We start from the raw sequence: 17,349 nt of genomic DNA, 5'->3' as shown, positions 1-17,349 counted from the left end.
AAAAGAAGCAAGAGCAAAGAAGGTAGTAACTTATAAAGGAGCACCTATACGATTGTCAGCTGACTTCTCAACAGAAACCATGCAGGCCAGAAGGGAATGGCAAGAAATATTCAAGGTGATGAATAGCAAGAACCTACAGCCAAAAATAAGCTACTCAGCAAAGCTATCACTCAGAATCGAAGGCCAGATAAAGAGCTTCACTAATAAAAAAAAGCTAAAGGAGTTCATCACCACCAAACCAGAATTATATGAATTGCTGAAGGGGGTTCTTTCAGAAGAGAAAGTAAACAAAGATAAAAATTATGAACAACAAATACGTAATTATCAACAAGTGAATCTAAAAACCAAGGAAATTAAAAAAATCTGATGAACAATATTAACTGTTGAATATAATAGAATCAGAGGTATGGAAGGGGAGTGAACTGACGATTCTTGGGGAAAAGGGGAGAGGGGGGCGTGGGAAGAGACTGAACATAAACTGTGCACCTATGGATGAGGACAATGGGGAGAGGGGAAAGGGCAGAGGGTGGGGTGGGAACCTAGTGGAGGAGAGCAATGGTGGTGGTGGGGGGAAGGAACATTTGTAATAATATGAAAAATAAAAACTTATTAAAAAAAAAAAAAAAAAAAAAAAAAAAGACTGAAATCCTATCAAGCATTTTCTCAGACCACAATGGCATATTATAAATAAAATACAATAAAAACATTCCAAAAAACAAAACAAAAAACGAAACACTTCGAAGCTGAATACATACTACTAAACAATGATTGGGTTATCAATGAGAACAAAGAAGAAATTAAAAACATCCTATAGACTGATAATAATAACACAACATTGAAAATCCTATGAGATACAATGAAAGCAGTCCTGAGAGGGAAGTTTATACTCCTACAGGTATACCTCAAAAAAAAAAAAAAAAAAAAAAAAAAGAAAGAAAGAAAGAAAAAGAAAAAGAAAAAGAAAAATGGTAATAAACCATCTAACTCAATAACTGAAAGAATTAGGAAGAGAACAACAAGAAAAGCCCACAGTGAGCAGAAGAAAAAATAATAAAGAACAAGACAGAAATGAATAACATAGAGACAAAAAAAATACAAAAGATCAACAAAACAAAGAGCTGGTTCTTCGAAAGGATAAGCAAGATTGATGAACCTCTAGCTATGCTCACCAAGAAGCAAAGAGAGAGGACCCAAATAAACAAAATCAAAAATTAAAGAGATGAAATAACAACAGACCCCACCAAAATACGAAAGATTAAAAAATACTATGAACAACTCTATTCTAACAAAGTAGACAACCTGGAGAAAATGGACACATTCCTAAAAAAAATACAACCTTCCAGAATTTACTCATGAAATTCTAAAAATCTCAATAGGCTGATAACTATGGAAGAAATTGAAGCAGTCATTAAAAACCTTCCAGCAAACAAAAGCCCAGGATCAGACAGCTTCACAGGGGAACTTTACAAAACATTCAGGGAAAACCTAAAACCTATCCTCCTCAGACTATTCCAAAAAATTCAAGAGGAAGGGGCACTTCCAAGCTCTTTCTATGAAGCCAGCATCACCCTAATACCAAAACCACATAAAGACAACATAATGAAAGAGAATTACAGGCCAATATCCCTAATGAACATAGATGCCAAAAATCCTAAACAAAATTCTAACAAATCGGATTCAGCAGTACATAAGAAAGATTGTCCACCATGACCAAGTAGGATTTATCCCAGGAATGCGAGGATAGTATAATATCCACAAATCAACAAACATGATACATCACATAAACAAATTGAGAGATAAAAACCACATACTAATATCAATTAATGCAGAAAAAGCATTTGACAAAATCCAACACCCTTTCTTTTATAAAAACTCTCAGCCAACTTGGAATAGAAGAATCATACCTCAACATAATAAAAGCCATATATGCAAACCCATCGCCAACATCATACTCAATGGGCAAAAACTAAAACCATTTCCCCTAAGAACAGGAACAAGACAGGAATGCCCACTCTCACCACTCCTGTTCAACATAATGCTGGAAGTACTAGCCATTGCGATCAGACAAGAAGAAATAAAAGGCATCCAAATTGGAAAAGAAGTTAAACTTATTCGCAGATGACATGCTACTGTATATAGAAAACCCTAGAGACTCCATCAAAAAATTATTAGACTTAATAAATGAATTTGGCATTGTAGCAGCATACAAAATCAATGCCAAAAAATCTATGGCATTTTTATACACCAAAAGTGAAGTTACAGAAAGAGAGACTAAAAAAGCAATCCCATTTACTATCGCACCAAAAAAAATGATACCTAGGAATAAACTCAACTAAGAAAGTGAAGTAAAAGACCTATATGTTGAAAACTACACGACACTGAAAAAAGAGATAGAGGAAAACACAAACAGATGGAAGAACACACAATGTTCATGGATTGGTAGAAAAAAATATAATCAAAATGTCCATATTACCCAAAGCAGTCTATAAATTCAATGTACTTCCCATTAAAATACCAATGGCATATTTCACAGACCAATAACGAACTCTCAAAAAAATTCATCTGGAATAAAAAAAAATACCCCAAATAGCTGTAGCAATCCTGAGAAGGAAAAACAAAGTAGGTGGGATCTCAATACCAGATTTCACACTGTATTAGAAAGCCACTGTTCTTAAAACAGCATGGTACTGGCAGAAGAACAGACACATAGATCAATGTAATAGAATAGAGAACACAGAAATCGACTCAAACCACTATGCTCAATCAATATTTGACAAAAGAGGCATGAACATACAATGGAGTGATGAGACAGTCTCTTCAACAAATGGTATTGGGAAAATTGAAGATACATGCAAAAAAAATGATACTAGATCACCAACTTTCAGAATACACAAAAATAAACTTAAAATGGATAAAGAACTTAAACATAAGACTGGAAACCATAAAAATACTAAAGGAATCAGTGGAGGCAGCAAAATCTCAGACATATGCCAAAAGAACTTCTTCACTGATACTGCTCCTAGGGCAATGAAAGCTAAAGAGAAAATAAACAAATGGGACTACATCCAAACAAAAAGCTTTTGCACAGCAAAGGAAACCATCAACAAAACAACAAGAAAGCCCACTGCATGGGAGAACATATTTGCCAATGATATCAACAATAAGGGTTTAATATCCAACATTTACAGAGAACTCATACAACTTAACAAAAAGAAGATAAACAACCCAATCAAAAAATGGGCAACTGATCTAAATAGAGACTTTTCCAAAGAAGACAGAAGGAAGGCCAAGAGACATATGAATACATGCTCAAAGTCACTAATTATTTGAGAGATGCAAATCAAAACAACATGGTACCATCTCACACCTGTCAGAATGGCTAATATCATCAAATCAACAAACAGCAAGTGTTGGTGCGGATGCGGAGAAAAAGGAACTTTTTTGCACTGCTGGTGGGAATAAAGACTGGTGCAGCCGCTGTGAAGAACAGTATGGAGTTTCCTCAAAAAATTAAAAAATGGAGCTCCCATTTGACCCAGTGATCCCACTCCTAGGAATATATCCCAAGTAATTAGAACACAAATCAGGAAGGATATATGTACCCCTATGTTCATATCAGCACAATTCACCATAGCTAAGATTTGGAAATAGCCTAAATGCCCATCAGCAGATGAGTGAATTAAAAACCTGTAGTATATCTACACAATGGAATACTATGCTGCAGTAAAAAAAAAAAAAAACAACGGAGGAGATCCTACCATTTGCAACAATATGGATGGAGATAAAGAGCATTATGCTAAGTGAAATAAGCCAAGCAGAAAAGATAAATATCACAAGATCTCACTCATTTGTGGAATATAATAAATGGCATAGACTGATGAACAACAACAGATCCAGAGATTGAGAAACATTAATCAGAACCTCATACCTCAGGGAAGGAGGGGGTCAGTGAGAAAAAGGGGGAGAGGTCAACCAAGGGACTTGTGTATATGCAATGAGCCTAATCAATGGACACAGACAACAGGGTGGTGGGGCACGAATAGGAGATGGGGGGGTAATGCGGGAATAAAATACAATAATAATTATAATAATAATAATAATAAAAATTTAAAAAATTAAAAATTGTGAGGTAACCAGAACCCCAAGGGTGCCTGAGAACATCTTTCTTGCCATGCTAGCAGTCATTAGCTGTTTGGTAATATTTCCTGGGGCAAATGGGGAAGTATTTTGGACTTATGTTCCTACCCTTCATGGGTAAGAGCCCTTACGTGGGTGATCCCCCTCCTAATGTAGTCCCCAATAATATCAAACACTTTGGTCATCCAGGAGGACCATGGGTGGGAAAAGGAAGTATAATTACAGAGGGGTCTCCACCCAGCTTCCCTTTTGTATGACACAAAATCAAACCTTTGCTCCTATGTATGTAAAATTAAAGAGAGATTTCTGGCTTGTGTAGACACCAAAGAAAGGGACTATCACTGCTTGCTCCTGGGAGAGGTGTAGAAAATGTAACTAAGACCTTGTCTATACAAAAAGAAACTGGCAGCCAGTTTGAAATATAATTGCCATGGCCTAGACTAGAGCAAAGAATATCCTTACATAATACTATTCTACAATGTTATTATAATTTTTGTTATCCCCATTACCAATAATAGTACATCACACCTTTTGGTATCAATAAAAAAAAAAAACATCTTTTTGGTGCTTGGAAACAAAGGTAACACATCCCCAGATATTTTAGAATTATAACAGCATAATGTACAATTTTCCCAAACAAACTTATAAACTAATTCTTTGAATATCTGGCAGCAATTTAAAAAGGACATGAAAGGATTTAATCCCTTCCACTGTGTAGAGGGCCTGCTGGGAAGGCACCTGATCATTGTATATTGGCCCCTCTTGCCCTTTTGGCCAAGAGGGACCCTCTTCTCACAATCCAATTGTCCACAGCTGTTGCCTGAGCTTTCTGTTCATGCCGAGGCTGAAGTCTCGTGATGGCTGGTACCACACATCTGTCTCTCGCCCAGTGAGGACATCTGGGTTTCACAAGATATGTGATCAGTGCTGGGGCCATGCTAGCAGGCAAGGGGATCCCAAGGCAGGTGCTGGGCGTGGAGGTCACCGGGGCGTAGGCTACCAAGGAGACAGAACTGAACCTCACATCACCCTGCTTGGCCCCGGAGGATGGCTGGTTAGCCAGACACAGGTAAGATTTCTCAAGGAAGGAACAACCTAAGACAGGCACAGTCACAGTGGGGCCATCAGGAAAGAAGTTGGGGTCAACAGAGGTGGGGCACAGACCTTCACCCGCCCCAACTTTGCAGGGGCCTGAACCCTCACCCCTGCTGAGGGAGGTCTCCTGCCCCCATGGCTGCTTCGCTTCCCATGCCCAGCTCAAATCAGGACCCAGATAATAGACAGAGTCTTGGCCTATAGCTGCTGCCCTCTCACTGCAACAAGACTTGTTTGAGATGTCTTGTACCCATGATGTGGGTTTTTGATATTTAAACCCAGCCTAGTACCAGGAATCCTCAGGGCTTACTCAAGAAGGCAAATAATCCTCTCCACTAATATTTACAGGGTAAAATAAGATGGTTGTTAGAGTATTAAATTTCACAGTAAAATAGTAGTCAAGTTTTCCGACTAATTTAAATTGACTAATAAGCGAATATTCTAGAAAAATCAATTGTACTGGACAAAACAGCTATTCTGAAAGTCTTAACTAAAATTTTTATTGGTAGTTCATCTCTTTGTAAAATTGCATAACATGTAATGAACCTAAAGCAGTCACATTTTAGTGCAAACAATTAAAATTTAAAAGCTATCAAGATTACATTTTAAAATTTCCTAAAAGCCTCCTAATATTTAAATAAAGAAGGGGGATAGTAGAATATCATGTAAGGAAAAATATCCTGTAAGAAAATTACATCTAGAAAATTTTTACTTTAGAAAATTGACTTTCATTTGTAATGCTAACAGCAAAACACCCATGTAAAACATACATGGTATTAAAACAAGCCAAAGGAAAATCATTTGGGCAAAAACTGCAAAAGGATCGCAAGTCAAATTTATAGAAAAGAATTCCTTTATTAACTTTTGGTTGTGAATATGTTTGTATATTTTCAGAAAACAACTCTGAGACTATGTGGATTTCTACAACAGAGCGGAATTGACAGGAGTGCTCCAGCCATAAAGACAGAAGAGAAACAGTCCAGAGATGGAAGATGCTGACAACGCCTTGCCATACTAGCAGACAGCAGCTGTGCATCACTGCAGATTGCCCAGGACCAAACCAGTGACAGTCGGACCTGCATTACCACCATTTGTCCACCATCCAGAACTGAAATATCACTGCTGACATGAACACATAAGGAACTGTTTGACATAAAAATTGGGACTCAAAAGAACTGTTGGCCCAGAAAAAAACTAACAATAGACTAATTCACTTACCTCTCAGCATAATCATTATTGCTTGTCTCAATTTCAGTTCTTATAAGTATATTTCTAGTAACACATGAGCTCACTCATCTAGGGGAAATAATGAACAACACACAAAAAAAAATAATAATGAACAACACAGACTAATGAACAAGAACAGCATTAATCAGACTATCGGATCTCAGAGGGAAGGTATGGGAGGGTGGGGATAAGGGAGAGAGTTCAACCAAAGGACTTGTGTACATGCATATGAGCCTAACCAGTGATCACGGACAACAGGGGGGTGGGAGCATGCATGGGGAGGGGTTTGGGATGGGAATGGGGAAGATGAGGACAAATATGTGATACCTTAACCAATAAAGTAATTAAAAATAAATAAGTAATGTCTATAAAAAAAATTCTCATCACAAGAAAAAAAATTTATGTATGGTGATAGATTTCAACTATGCTTATTGCAGCAATCATATCACAATGTAAACAAATATCAAATCACTGTATTGTACACCTAAAACTAATATATGTCAATTATATCTCAATAAAATTGTTTTAATAAAAATTAAAGATAAAGAGATCTCCTTTTAGAATATCATAATGAAATATTTGTGGATGAAACAATACAATGTGTAATACTTGCTTCAAAATAATAGGCAGGGGGCAGGTAAAGTCAGACGATAAATGAAACAAGATTGGTCATGATAGATAATAATATATGCTCTATTTCTATATGCTTATAATTTGTCCATAATAAAAAGTAAAATGTAATAAAATAAGAAAAGACACAAAACCAACTTTTAAAGTTCGCCATAGGTGCAGCCAAGGTTACATATTTTAAATTTGTAAATAGTGGTAATTCTGGGTATGTCTTATGCTAAAGAGAAAATCAAAAGTAAAAATTGTCAATGGAGAAATGAGGAACTAAAAAAATTATTCCTCCCAACAATCAGCAATAAAACTGACATAAAGGTTGCATGCAAGATCCAGAGCAGGGGTCCTCAAACTTTTTAAAGTGGGGGCCAGATCACTGTCCCTCAGAGAGCTGGAGGGCCGGACCATATGAACTACTAATTCCTACTGTAACACCTCGGCTGCGCTCACTGCCCAAAAAACCTGGCGGGCTGGATCAGACTCCTCTGCGGGCCGCATGTGGCCCGCAGGCCGTAGTTTGAAGACCCCTGATCCAGAGAGTTTGGAAAGGGCCCTAGCTATCCACACATCCCTGGATAAACATGAGGCCTCAGGAGTGTACAAGGAAGATTCCAGATGGTCGGGCAGAAGGCAATAGCTGCAGCAGATTAATAAACTACTTCAAATTTGAAAATATTACCCAGTCCACACACAGATCCAATAGCAAAAGATAAAAGCCTTATTGGCTCAGATTTTCTGCACAACCTATGATCAGGCATCAGCTGAGCAATAAACCATACTGAACCAAAGGCATCCCCTAGTAATTCACACTTAAAATTAAGACAAGATTAAAAAAAAAAAAAAGTAAGAGCAGAGACATTGGTCTCCATACCAAAGAAGTTGTCCACTCAAGTCATTAAACAAACAATTCAAAACAACTTTTAAAATGGCAAAAAGGGGAGTATTGAGGAATCAAAATCCAGAGTTAATACAACATATGATCTAGAATGTGCAGTTTTCAGTAACTGAGGAGGAAGATTAAGAATTCAGAGTAGCTACAATATATGATCTAGAATGTGCAGTTTTCAACAACAACAAAAATTGTGATACAAAGAAATAGTAAAGTGTGACCCATACTCAGGAAAGGAAGTGGTTAATAGAAATTATCCTTGAGATGGCTCAGAAGTTGAACTTAGCAGACAAATACTTCAAATAGCTCTACAAACATGTTCACAATCTAGCCAAAACCGGTTTGGCTCAGTGGATAGAGTAGGGGTGTCGAACTCAATCAGAGAAGGGGCCAAAATCTAAAATCCAGCCTAAATCGCGAGCCGAATGGTTTACTGAACAGTCATAAACTGACAATGTCATAAACTGACAGCGGAGTGCAGTGATGACAGCGCGGTGCAGGCCACATTGCAAGGCCTGGCGGGCTGGATTTGGCCCGCGGGCCTTGTGTTTGACACATGTGGGATAGAGCATCCACCTGCATACTGAAGGGTCCCAGGTTTGATTCTGGTCAAGGGCATGTACCTTGATTGTGGGCACATCCCCAGTGGGGGGAGTGCAGGAGGCAGCTGATAGATGTTTCTCATCGATGTTTCCAACTCTCTCTCTCCCTTCCTCTCTGTAAAAAAATCAATAAAATATATTTAAAAATATATGTTTACAATCTAAAGACAATCAAGTTTAATGAATTAGACACCATAAAGAGATAGAAAAATATTTTTAAAGAAATTCTTAAAGTGAAAATTATAACAATATGGCTGTGTGGTTGAGTGTCAACCCATGAGCCAGGAGGTCATGGTTTTATTCCTGGTCAGGGCACATGCCCGGGTTGCAGGCTCAATCCCCAGTGTGGCGAATGCAGGAGGCAGCTAATCAATGATTCTCTCATCATTGATGTTTCTCTCTCTCTTTACCTCTCCTTTTCTCTCTAAAATCAATAAAAATGTATTTTTAAAAAAAGAAAATTATAATAACTGAAAAAAAAAACACATTCACGGTGGGGGGGGGGGAGGGAGGGAAGAGGGTGGTACAACATCAGATTTGAAATGTCAGGAAAAATAAAACCTGTGAGCATAAAGTTAGGTCAATAAAATTTATCCAATCTGAAATGGAAAATAGAATAAAAATAAACAGACTCTTAAAGACATGTAGGATATCAATATAAGCTTAGTGGAAGTCTCAGAAGAAGAGAAAGAACAGAAAAAGAAATCTAAATACATAACTAAAAAATCCGAGATTTGATTAAAAAGATTAGTCTACAAGTCCAGTAAGTCCAACAAACTCCACAAAAATAAAAAAGAGATCCACACCTAGATACAACATAGTCAAGTTGATGAAAGACAAAAAGAAAATATTTAAAGTATGAAAAGAAAAACAGCTCATTAGGCACAGGGAGCATCAATGCAATCAACAGCTTTTTTCCTATCAAAAACAAATGGAGACCAGAAAGCATCAGGATAACATGTTCCAAATGCTAAAAAGGGGGGGGGGGGGGGGGGGGGAATCCTATCAATCAAGAATTCTATATCCAGCAAAACTATCCTTCAAAAAATTGAGGTGAAATAAAGGCATTCCCAGAAGAAGACTGAGAAAATTCACTGTTACCAGATGTGACTTGCAAGAAATATTATAGGAAGTAAGCTGAAAGAACCTATGGCATTGATGATTCCTAAATGTCACCATAAGGTAGGGGTGGGGAACCTTTTTCTGTCAAGGGTCATTTGAATATGTATAACATCATTCACAGGCCATAAAAAATTATCAACTTTCAAATTAGCAGCTGAGCACTGACCCAGGAACCAACAGGCTGCCAGTTTAATTAACAATCAGAGCACATGCCTGGGTTGCGGGTTCAATCCCAAGTAGGGGTGTATGCAGGAGGCAACCAATTGATGTTTCTCTCTCATCCATGTTTCTATCTTTCTATCCCTTTCCCTTCTTCTACAAATCAATAAAAACATATTTTTTAAAAATTAGTCTGTTATATTTGGTCAAACATTTAATTATCTCATCTGTAGTATTGGAAGGGCCTGACCAAATGATTTTGTAGGCCTTATATAGCCTGTAGGCCAGACATCCCCCATCCCTACCATATGGTAACTCCAACTGACAAGAAGAAATAAAGAACAGCAGAGAAGGTAAATACAAGGGTAAATAAAAAAGATTCATGGTGTCTTTTCTCCTGACTTAAAAATATAAGATTTCATAAAACACCTATAAAATTGTACTGTGTGGTCTGTAACATAGAACAATATATTTGACAATAATATCAAAAGAAGGATAAGAAAATGAAGCTATTGTAGTGCAAAATTTCTATATTTAACTGGAACTAAGTTTTAGTGTTAATCTGAAGTAAATGGTGATAAATGAAAACATACATATTATAATCCCTAGAGCCCCACTAAAATAACAAAGTTTTAAAAATTCAAAGGAATTAAAACACTAGAAAATAACATACTTAACAGAAAGAAGGTTATAAAGGAGGAACAGAAGAAAAAGACAGAGACATATAGAAAATAAATAGCAAAATGGCAGATGTTAATCCAAACATACCAATAATCATATTAAATGTGAATAAATTACATTCAATCTTATAAAGAGTACAATTTTAAGTATATTCACAAAGTTGTACCATCATTCTACCACACCTAAGATTAGAAAGTTTTCATCAACTCAAAAGTAAATCAATTGAAACAATTACTTACCTTTCTCCCCTAATGCTTCCCCTGCTGTAGGCAAATGCTAGTCTACCTCTGTCTACAGATTTGCTTATATGAACATCCTCCTTCCTATATAATAAAAGCCTAATAAGCTAAGTATTCGGTCATCCACTCAACCAAAGCATAATATGCTAATGATATGCTAAGGCTGCTCAACCATTCACTACGATGTGCACTGACCCCAGGGGGCAGACGCTCTGACCAGTAGGTTAGCTTGCTGCTGGGATCTGGCCAATTGGGACTGAGGGAGACAGGCTGGGCATGTCCACAGTGTCTCCCAGCTGGCCAACCTCCCACGTCCCTCCCCAACCCGATCGTGCACAAGTGGGGTCCCTCGGCCTGGCCTGCACCCTCTTGCAATCCAGGACTCCTAGAGGGGTTTGGAGATCTGGGTTTGGCCCGATCCCGCAGACCTGGCCAAGGGACCCTACTGGTGCACGAATTCATGCACTAGGCCTCTAGTTTCATATAAACAGTCAGACACTATGTGGTCTTTTGTGTCTGGTTTCTTTTATTTAGCATAATACTTTGAAGGTTCTTCCATATTGTTGTATATATCAGTACTTCATTGCTTTCTATGACAGAATAATGTACTGTTGTGTGAATATGCTGTATTTTGTTTATCCATTTGTCAGTTGATAAACCTTTGGGTTGTTGTCACCTTCTAATGATTATGAATAATGCTGCTGTGAATATTTGTGTACAAGTTATTATATGTGCATACATTTGTATCTCTTTTGGGTATATACCTAGGAGTGGAATTACTGGGTTAAAAAAAAGTAACTGTTTTCCAAAGCAGACTCACCAATTCCTCCAGCCATGTATGAAGACAATTCCAAATTCCCCATAAGAGCTATCTTAGTTAGTGTGAAGTAAAATCTCATTGTAATTTTGACTAGTATTGCCCTGATGACTAAGGATATTAAGCATATATTTACATGCCTACAGTCCATTTGTATATCTTTCTTGGAGAAATATGCATTCAAGTCTTTTGTTCATTTTTATTTTTTTAATTTTGTTTTATTATATATATAAACATATTTTTATTGATTTCAGAGAGGAAGGAAGAGAAAGCTAGAGCTAGATAGGGAGAGAATCAGAGAGAATCATGGATTGGCTGCTTCCTGAATGCGCACTCCTAGGGATCCAGCCTGCAACCTGGGCATGTGCACTGACTGGGAATGGAAGTGTGACCTCCTGTTTCATAGGTTGACGCTCAACCACTGAGTCATGCTGGCTGGTCTTCACCCATTTTTAAATCAATCTATTTGTTTTTACATTGTCAAGTTGCAAGAGTTCTTTATATATTCCTAATACATATCCCTTATGAGACATATGATTTATAAATAGCTTCTCCCATTCAATGGGTTTGTCATTTTATATTCTTTTTAAAAAAATTAAATGTAATGAGCTGACACTACTTAATAAAATTATATAGGTTTCAGGCATATAACTCTATAAAACATGATGTGCATATTGTATTGTGTGTTGACCACCCCAAGTCCAGTTTCCTCCTATCACCATTTATTCACACTTTACCCTTTCCTACCTCCCCCCTTCCCAACTTTTACCCCTGGTAATCACCATACTGCTGTCTGTCTATGAGTTTTATTTATTTATTTTTTGTTTAATCTCTTAATCTTTTTCACCAAGCCTTGCTCTGAAAACTGTCAGTCTATTCTTTATATCTTTAATTGTTTCTATTTTGTTTATTTGGTTCATAAGAGTTCACATATAAGTGAAATCATATGGTATTTGTCTTTCTCTGACTGGCATGTTTCACTTAGCATAATACTCTCCAGGTTCATCCATGCTTTCACAAGTTTTAAGATTTCCTTCCTTTTTACGGCTGAGTAGTATTCCATTGTGAAAATGTTTCACAGCTTTTTCATCCACTTATTGTACTGATTGGCACTGGGGCTACTTCCAAATCTTGGCTATTGTAAATAACTCTGCAATGAACATAGTGGTGCATAAATTATTTCACATTATTGTTTTGTATTTCTTCAGATATATTCCCAGAAGTGGAATTACTGGGTACTAAAGCAGTTCTAGTTTTAATTTTTTTTAAAATATATAATATATGTTATTGATTTTTTTTACAGAGAGGAAGGGAGAGGATAGAGAGTTAGAAACATCAATGAGAGAGAAACACCCATCAGCTACCTCCTGCACACCCCTTACTAGGGATGTGCCCGCAACCAACACGCATCCCCTTGACCTGAATCAAACCTGGGACCCTTGAGTCCACAGGCTGATGCTCTATCCACTGAGCCAAACCAGTTTTGGATAGTTATAATTTTTTGAGTTAACTCCATGCTGCTTTCCATAGTGGCTTCACCAATTTGCATTCCCACCAACAGTGCATGAGGGTTCTCTTTTCTCCACATCCTCACCAACACTTGTTAATTTATTGATGATGGCCATTATGGCAGTTGTGAGTTGATATCTCATTGTGGTTTTAATTTGCATTTCTCTGATTAGTGAGGTTGATCAGCTTTTTATACGTCTACTAGTGGCCTGGAGCATGAAAATACATGCACTGAAGTGGGGTCCCCTCTCACAGTCTGGGATAAATACATGCCTGGCCTGCCCCCTTTCTCTGCCTGGGAACCATCAGGGGCAGGAGGCGACCTGGCAATGAAGGGAAGGCGATGCCATCACACCTCTGCTACTGCCACTGCCGGCAGCACAAGCCTCGAGCGACCCTGGTTATCTGAGCTTCGGGCGGCCCTGGGTGGCTGAGCAGCTGTCATCCAAGGCTTGCTTGCGCCTTGGGCTGGCCCTGGGGTCTAGGGGATGAGGGGATTGGGGGACTCAATAGGCAGGTGTACAGAGCAGGCGAGCCCGCCTGTGGGTGGGCCAGCCTTGTTGTGTGCCTGCCACTCCGGCAGAGCTGAGAGGACCGAGTGCCACATCATTGAGGGCGTGACAGTCAATTAGCATATTCCCTCCGATTGGCTGTGGAAACCACTATCTTTGAGGGCGGGGTAGTCAATTAGTATATTCCCTCCTTATTGGTATGGGTGCTGCCATCTTTGCAATGGTGTGAAGGTCAATTAGCATATTCCCTCTTTATTGACTGTGGGTGCCACAATCTTTTCTTTAAATATATTGTATTGATTTTTTTTTTTTTTTTTTTTTTACACAGAGGCAGGGAGGAGAGGGGGAGGGATAGAGAATTAGAAACATCGATGAGAAACATCGATCAGTTGCCTCCTGCATATTTCCTACTGGGGGTGTGCCCGCAACCAAGGGACATGCCCTTTACCAGAATCGAACCTGGGACCCTTCATTCCACAGGCTGACACCATCCACTGAGCCAAACTGGTTAGGGCTGGGCACTGCCATCTTTGAGGGTGGAGCAGTCAATTAGTATATTCCCTCCTTATTGGCTGTAGGTGCTGCCATCTTTGCAATAGCATGAGGGTCAATTAGCACATTCCCTCCTTATTAGATAGGATTGGCCTTCTGTATGTCCTCTTTGGAGAAGTGTCTATTTAGTTTCCTTGTCTTTTTTTTTTTTTTTTTTTCCAATTTTCACTTAAGGATAAGTTCATTGATTTTTTTTTAGAGAAAGGAAGGGAGAGGAAGAGAAACAGCAACATGAAAGAAAACATCAACTGGCTGCCTTCTGTACACCTCTAGACTGGGGATTGATCCCACAGGAATGTGCCTTAACTGGGAATGAAACACAGAACCGTTTGGTATACAGAATGAGGCTCCAACCAACTGAGCCACCCAGCTGGGACTTCTTTGTCCACTTTTCAATTGGACTCTTTGAATTTTTTGTTGTTGACTTTTATAAGCTCTTTAACATTTTTAGATATTAATCCCTTATCAGATGTATCATTCAGCGGTGTCTTTTCATTTTGTTGATGGTCTCCTTTGCTGTGCAAAAAACTTGTAGTTTGATGTACTTCAATTTTTTTATTTTTCTTTTGTTTCTGTTCCAAGTTGATATAGCATAAAAAATATTGCTACAAGAAACATCCAAGACTTTACTGTCTACATTTTGTTCTAAAATTTTTATACTTCCAAGTCTAACATTTAGGCCTTTAATCCATTTTGAGTTTATTCTTGTGTTTAGTGTAGGATGGTGGTCTAGTTTCATTTTTTACATGTATGTGTCCAATTTTCCCAACACCATTTATTGACTAGATTATCATTACCCCATTGTATGTTCTTGCCTCCTTTGTCATATGTTAATTGATCATAATTGAATGGGTTTATTGAATGGAATAAATCCAGGTTCTCGATTATATTCCATTGTACTATATATCTGTTTTTATGCCAGTACCATGCTATTTTGATTACTATGGCCTTGTAGAATAGTTTGATATCAGGTAGCTTGATTTTTCCAGCTTTACTCTTCTTTATCAAGATTGCTGAGGTTGCCCTGATTGGTTTGGCTCAGTGGATAGAGTGTCGGCCTGTGGAATGAAGGGTCCCAGGTTCAATTCCAGTCAAGGGCATGTACCTTGGTTGTGAGCACATCCCCAGTAAGGGGTGTGCAGGAGGCAGCTGATGGATGTTTCTCTCTCATTGATGTTTCTAACTCTCTCCCTTCCTCTTATTAAAAATTTAATAAAATATATATATCTTTAAAAGAGTGCTGTGGATATATAGGGTCTTTGTGGTTCCTTATTCATTTTTAGAATATTTGTTCTAGTTCTATGATATATGCCATTTGTATCTACATAGGAATTGCATTCAATACAAAGATTGCTTTGGGTAGTATGGACATTTTAATGATGTTAATTCTTCCTATCCATAAACACAATATATGCTCTGCTCATTTGTACCTTTAATTCCTTTCTTCAATGTCTTATACTTTTCCAAATAAAGGTCTTTTACATCCTTGGTTAAATTTATTCCCCCGTTTTTTTTATGCAATTATAAATGGGATTGTTTTTTTTACTCCCCCTGATAGTTCATTATCCTATATAATGAAAGGCTAACATGCAAATCAACTGAACGGTGGAACGACTAATCACTATGACATGCACTGACCACCAAGGGGCAGACACTCAATGCAGGAGTTTCCCCCTGGAGGTCAGTGTGCTCTCATAAAGGGGGAGAGGCGGGTGAAGAAAGGGCACTGCTCAGCCACAAGCCTAAGAATGTTTGACTGTGGCTTAGGCCCATGGGGAGCGGGCCTAAGCTATCAGTCAGACATCCCCCATGGGCTCCCAGATTGCCAGAGGGCGCAGGTCAGGCTGGGTCCCCCACCCCCACCCCCACCCAGTGCACAAATGTCATGCACTGGGCCTCTAGTTGGTGTATAGAAATGCAACTGATTTCTGGATATTTCTTTTTTTTTTTTGAGGGTTGGGGGCGAGCGCACCGCCTTTATTGTCTGGGGGAGGGGGACGCTCAGGAGCTCTTGGTGGGCCGTGCCCGCTTCCTCTTCACCACCACGGGCTTCTGGCTGCGCAGGATGGCGCTGGCCCGGCGGATGGCCGCCATGCGCAGGTCCGGCCGGTACTTGTTCTTGCGGATCATGTGCCGGATGCTGCTCAGCGTGGCCCGCGCGTTCTTGTTGATGGTGGTGCGCACGTAGGAGGTGGCCGGCTTCCGCTGGCCGGACTGGCGCTTCATGACCACCACCACGCCTTTGCCGTCCGGCGCTGGCTCCACGCCCACCGTCTTGCGGTGGATCAGGCCGTTGTAGCGAAAGGAGTTGCGGGCCTTCAGGTTATTGGGTTCGGTGCTGTAGGTCTGCTTGTTCCTCTTGATCAGGAAGCTGGAGCAGTTCCGCACGATCATCCATTGCAGGTAGGCGGACATGGCGGCAGCTCCTCGCGCTGCGGCAGCCGGAGACGGAAAGAGGATTTCTGGATATTTCTTTTTGTATCCTACTACTTTATTGAATTCATTTATCATTTCTAGCAGTTTTGGGGTGGAATCTTTAGAGTACTCTATATGTAGTATCATGTCATCTGCAAATAATGACAGTTTTAGTTCTTCCTTTCCAATTTGGATGCCTTTATTTTTACATTGGTCTATATGTCTTTTCTTGTCTAATCACTGTGTCTAGGACTTGCATTACTATCTTGATTAAGAGTGGTGAAAGCAAAATCATTTTCTTGATCCTGATCTTAACGAAAAATGCTTTTAGTTTTTGCCCACTAAATATGGTGTTGGTTGTGGATTTGTCACATATGGCCTTTATTGTTTTGCGGTATGTTCCCTCTATTCCCACTTTGCAAAAAAGTTTTCTGAAAATGATAAATGGGTGCTAGATTTTATCAAATGCTTTTTCTGCATCTAGTAATATGATCATGTGTCTTTTATCTTTCATTTTGTTTATGTGGTGTATCACATTTATTCACTTGTGAATAAAGTAGCAACCTTGTATGCCAGGAACAAATCTGACTTGTTCATAGTGTATGATCTTTTCCCCCCATTGTTTAAAATATTACATATATTAGTACATATATCTTTTTCCCCCCCATTGACCCTTTCCCCAACCTCCCCTAATCCCTGCCGCATTCCCTCATCTCACCCCTCCAGTGTCGTGTCGATTTGTGTGCTTATATGCATGCATACAAGTCCT

General features: G+C 38.9%; 1 protein-coding gene across 1 annotated transcript; it reads right to left on the bottom strand.

Moving 5' to 3' along the window:
- Positions 1-16,100: 16,100 nt before the first annotated feature.
- Positions 16,101-16,645, bottom strand: LOC311610033 (large ribosomal subunit protein eL28-like). Its single transcript, XM_084860869.1, has one exon. The coding sequence runs from the start codon at positions 16,578-16,580 to the stop codon at positions 16,167-16,169; it is 414 nt and encodes a 137-aa protein (XP_084716995.1). The 5' UTR covers positions 16,581-16,645; the 3' UTR covers positions 16,101-16,166.
- Positions 16,646-17,349: the final 704 nt, after the last annotated feature.

The sequence above is a fragment of the Pipistrellus hanaki genome, assembly GCF_964339955.1.
Source record: "Pipistrellus hanaki genome assembly, chromosome: 15".
Lineage (NCBI taxonomy): Eukaryota > Metazoa > Chordata > Mammalia > Chiroptera > Vespertilionidae > Pipistrellus > Pipistrellus hanaki.
Note: the sequence above shows the minus strand (reverse complement) of the source record. Positions and strands in the feature narration are given on the sequence as shown.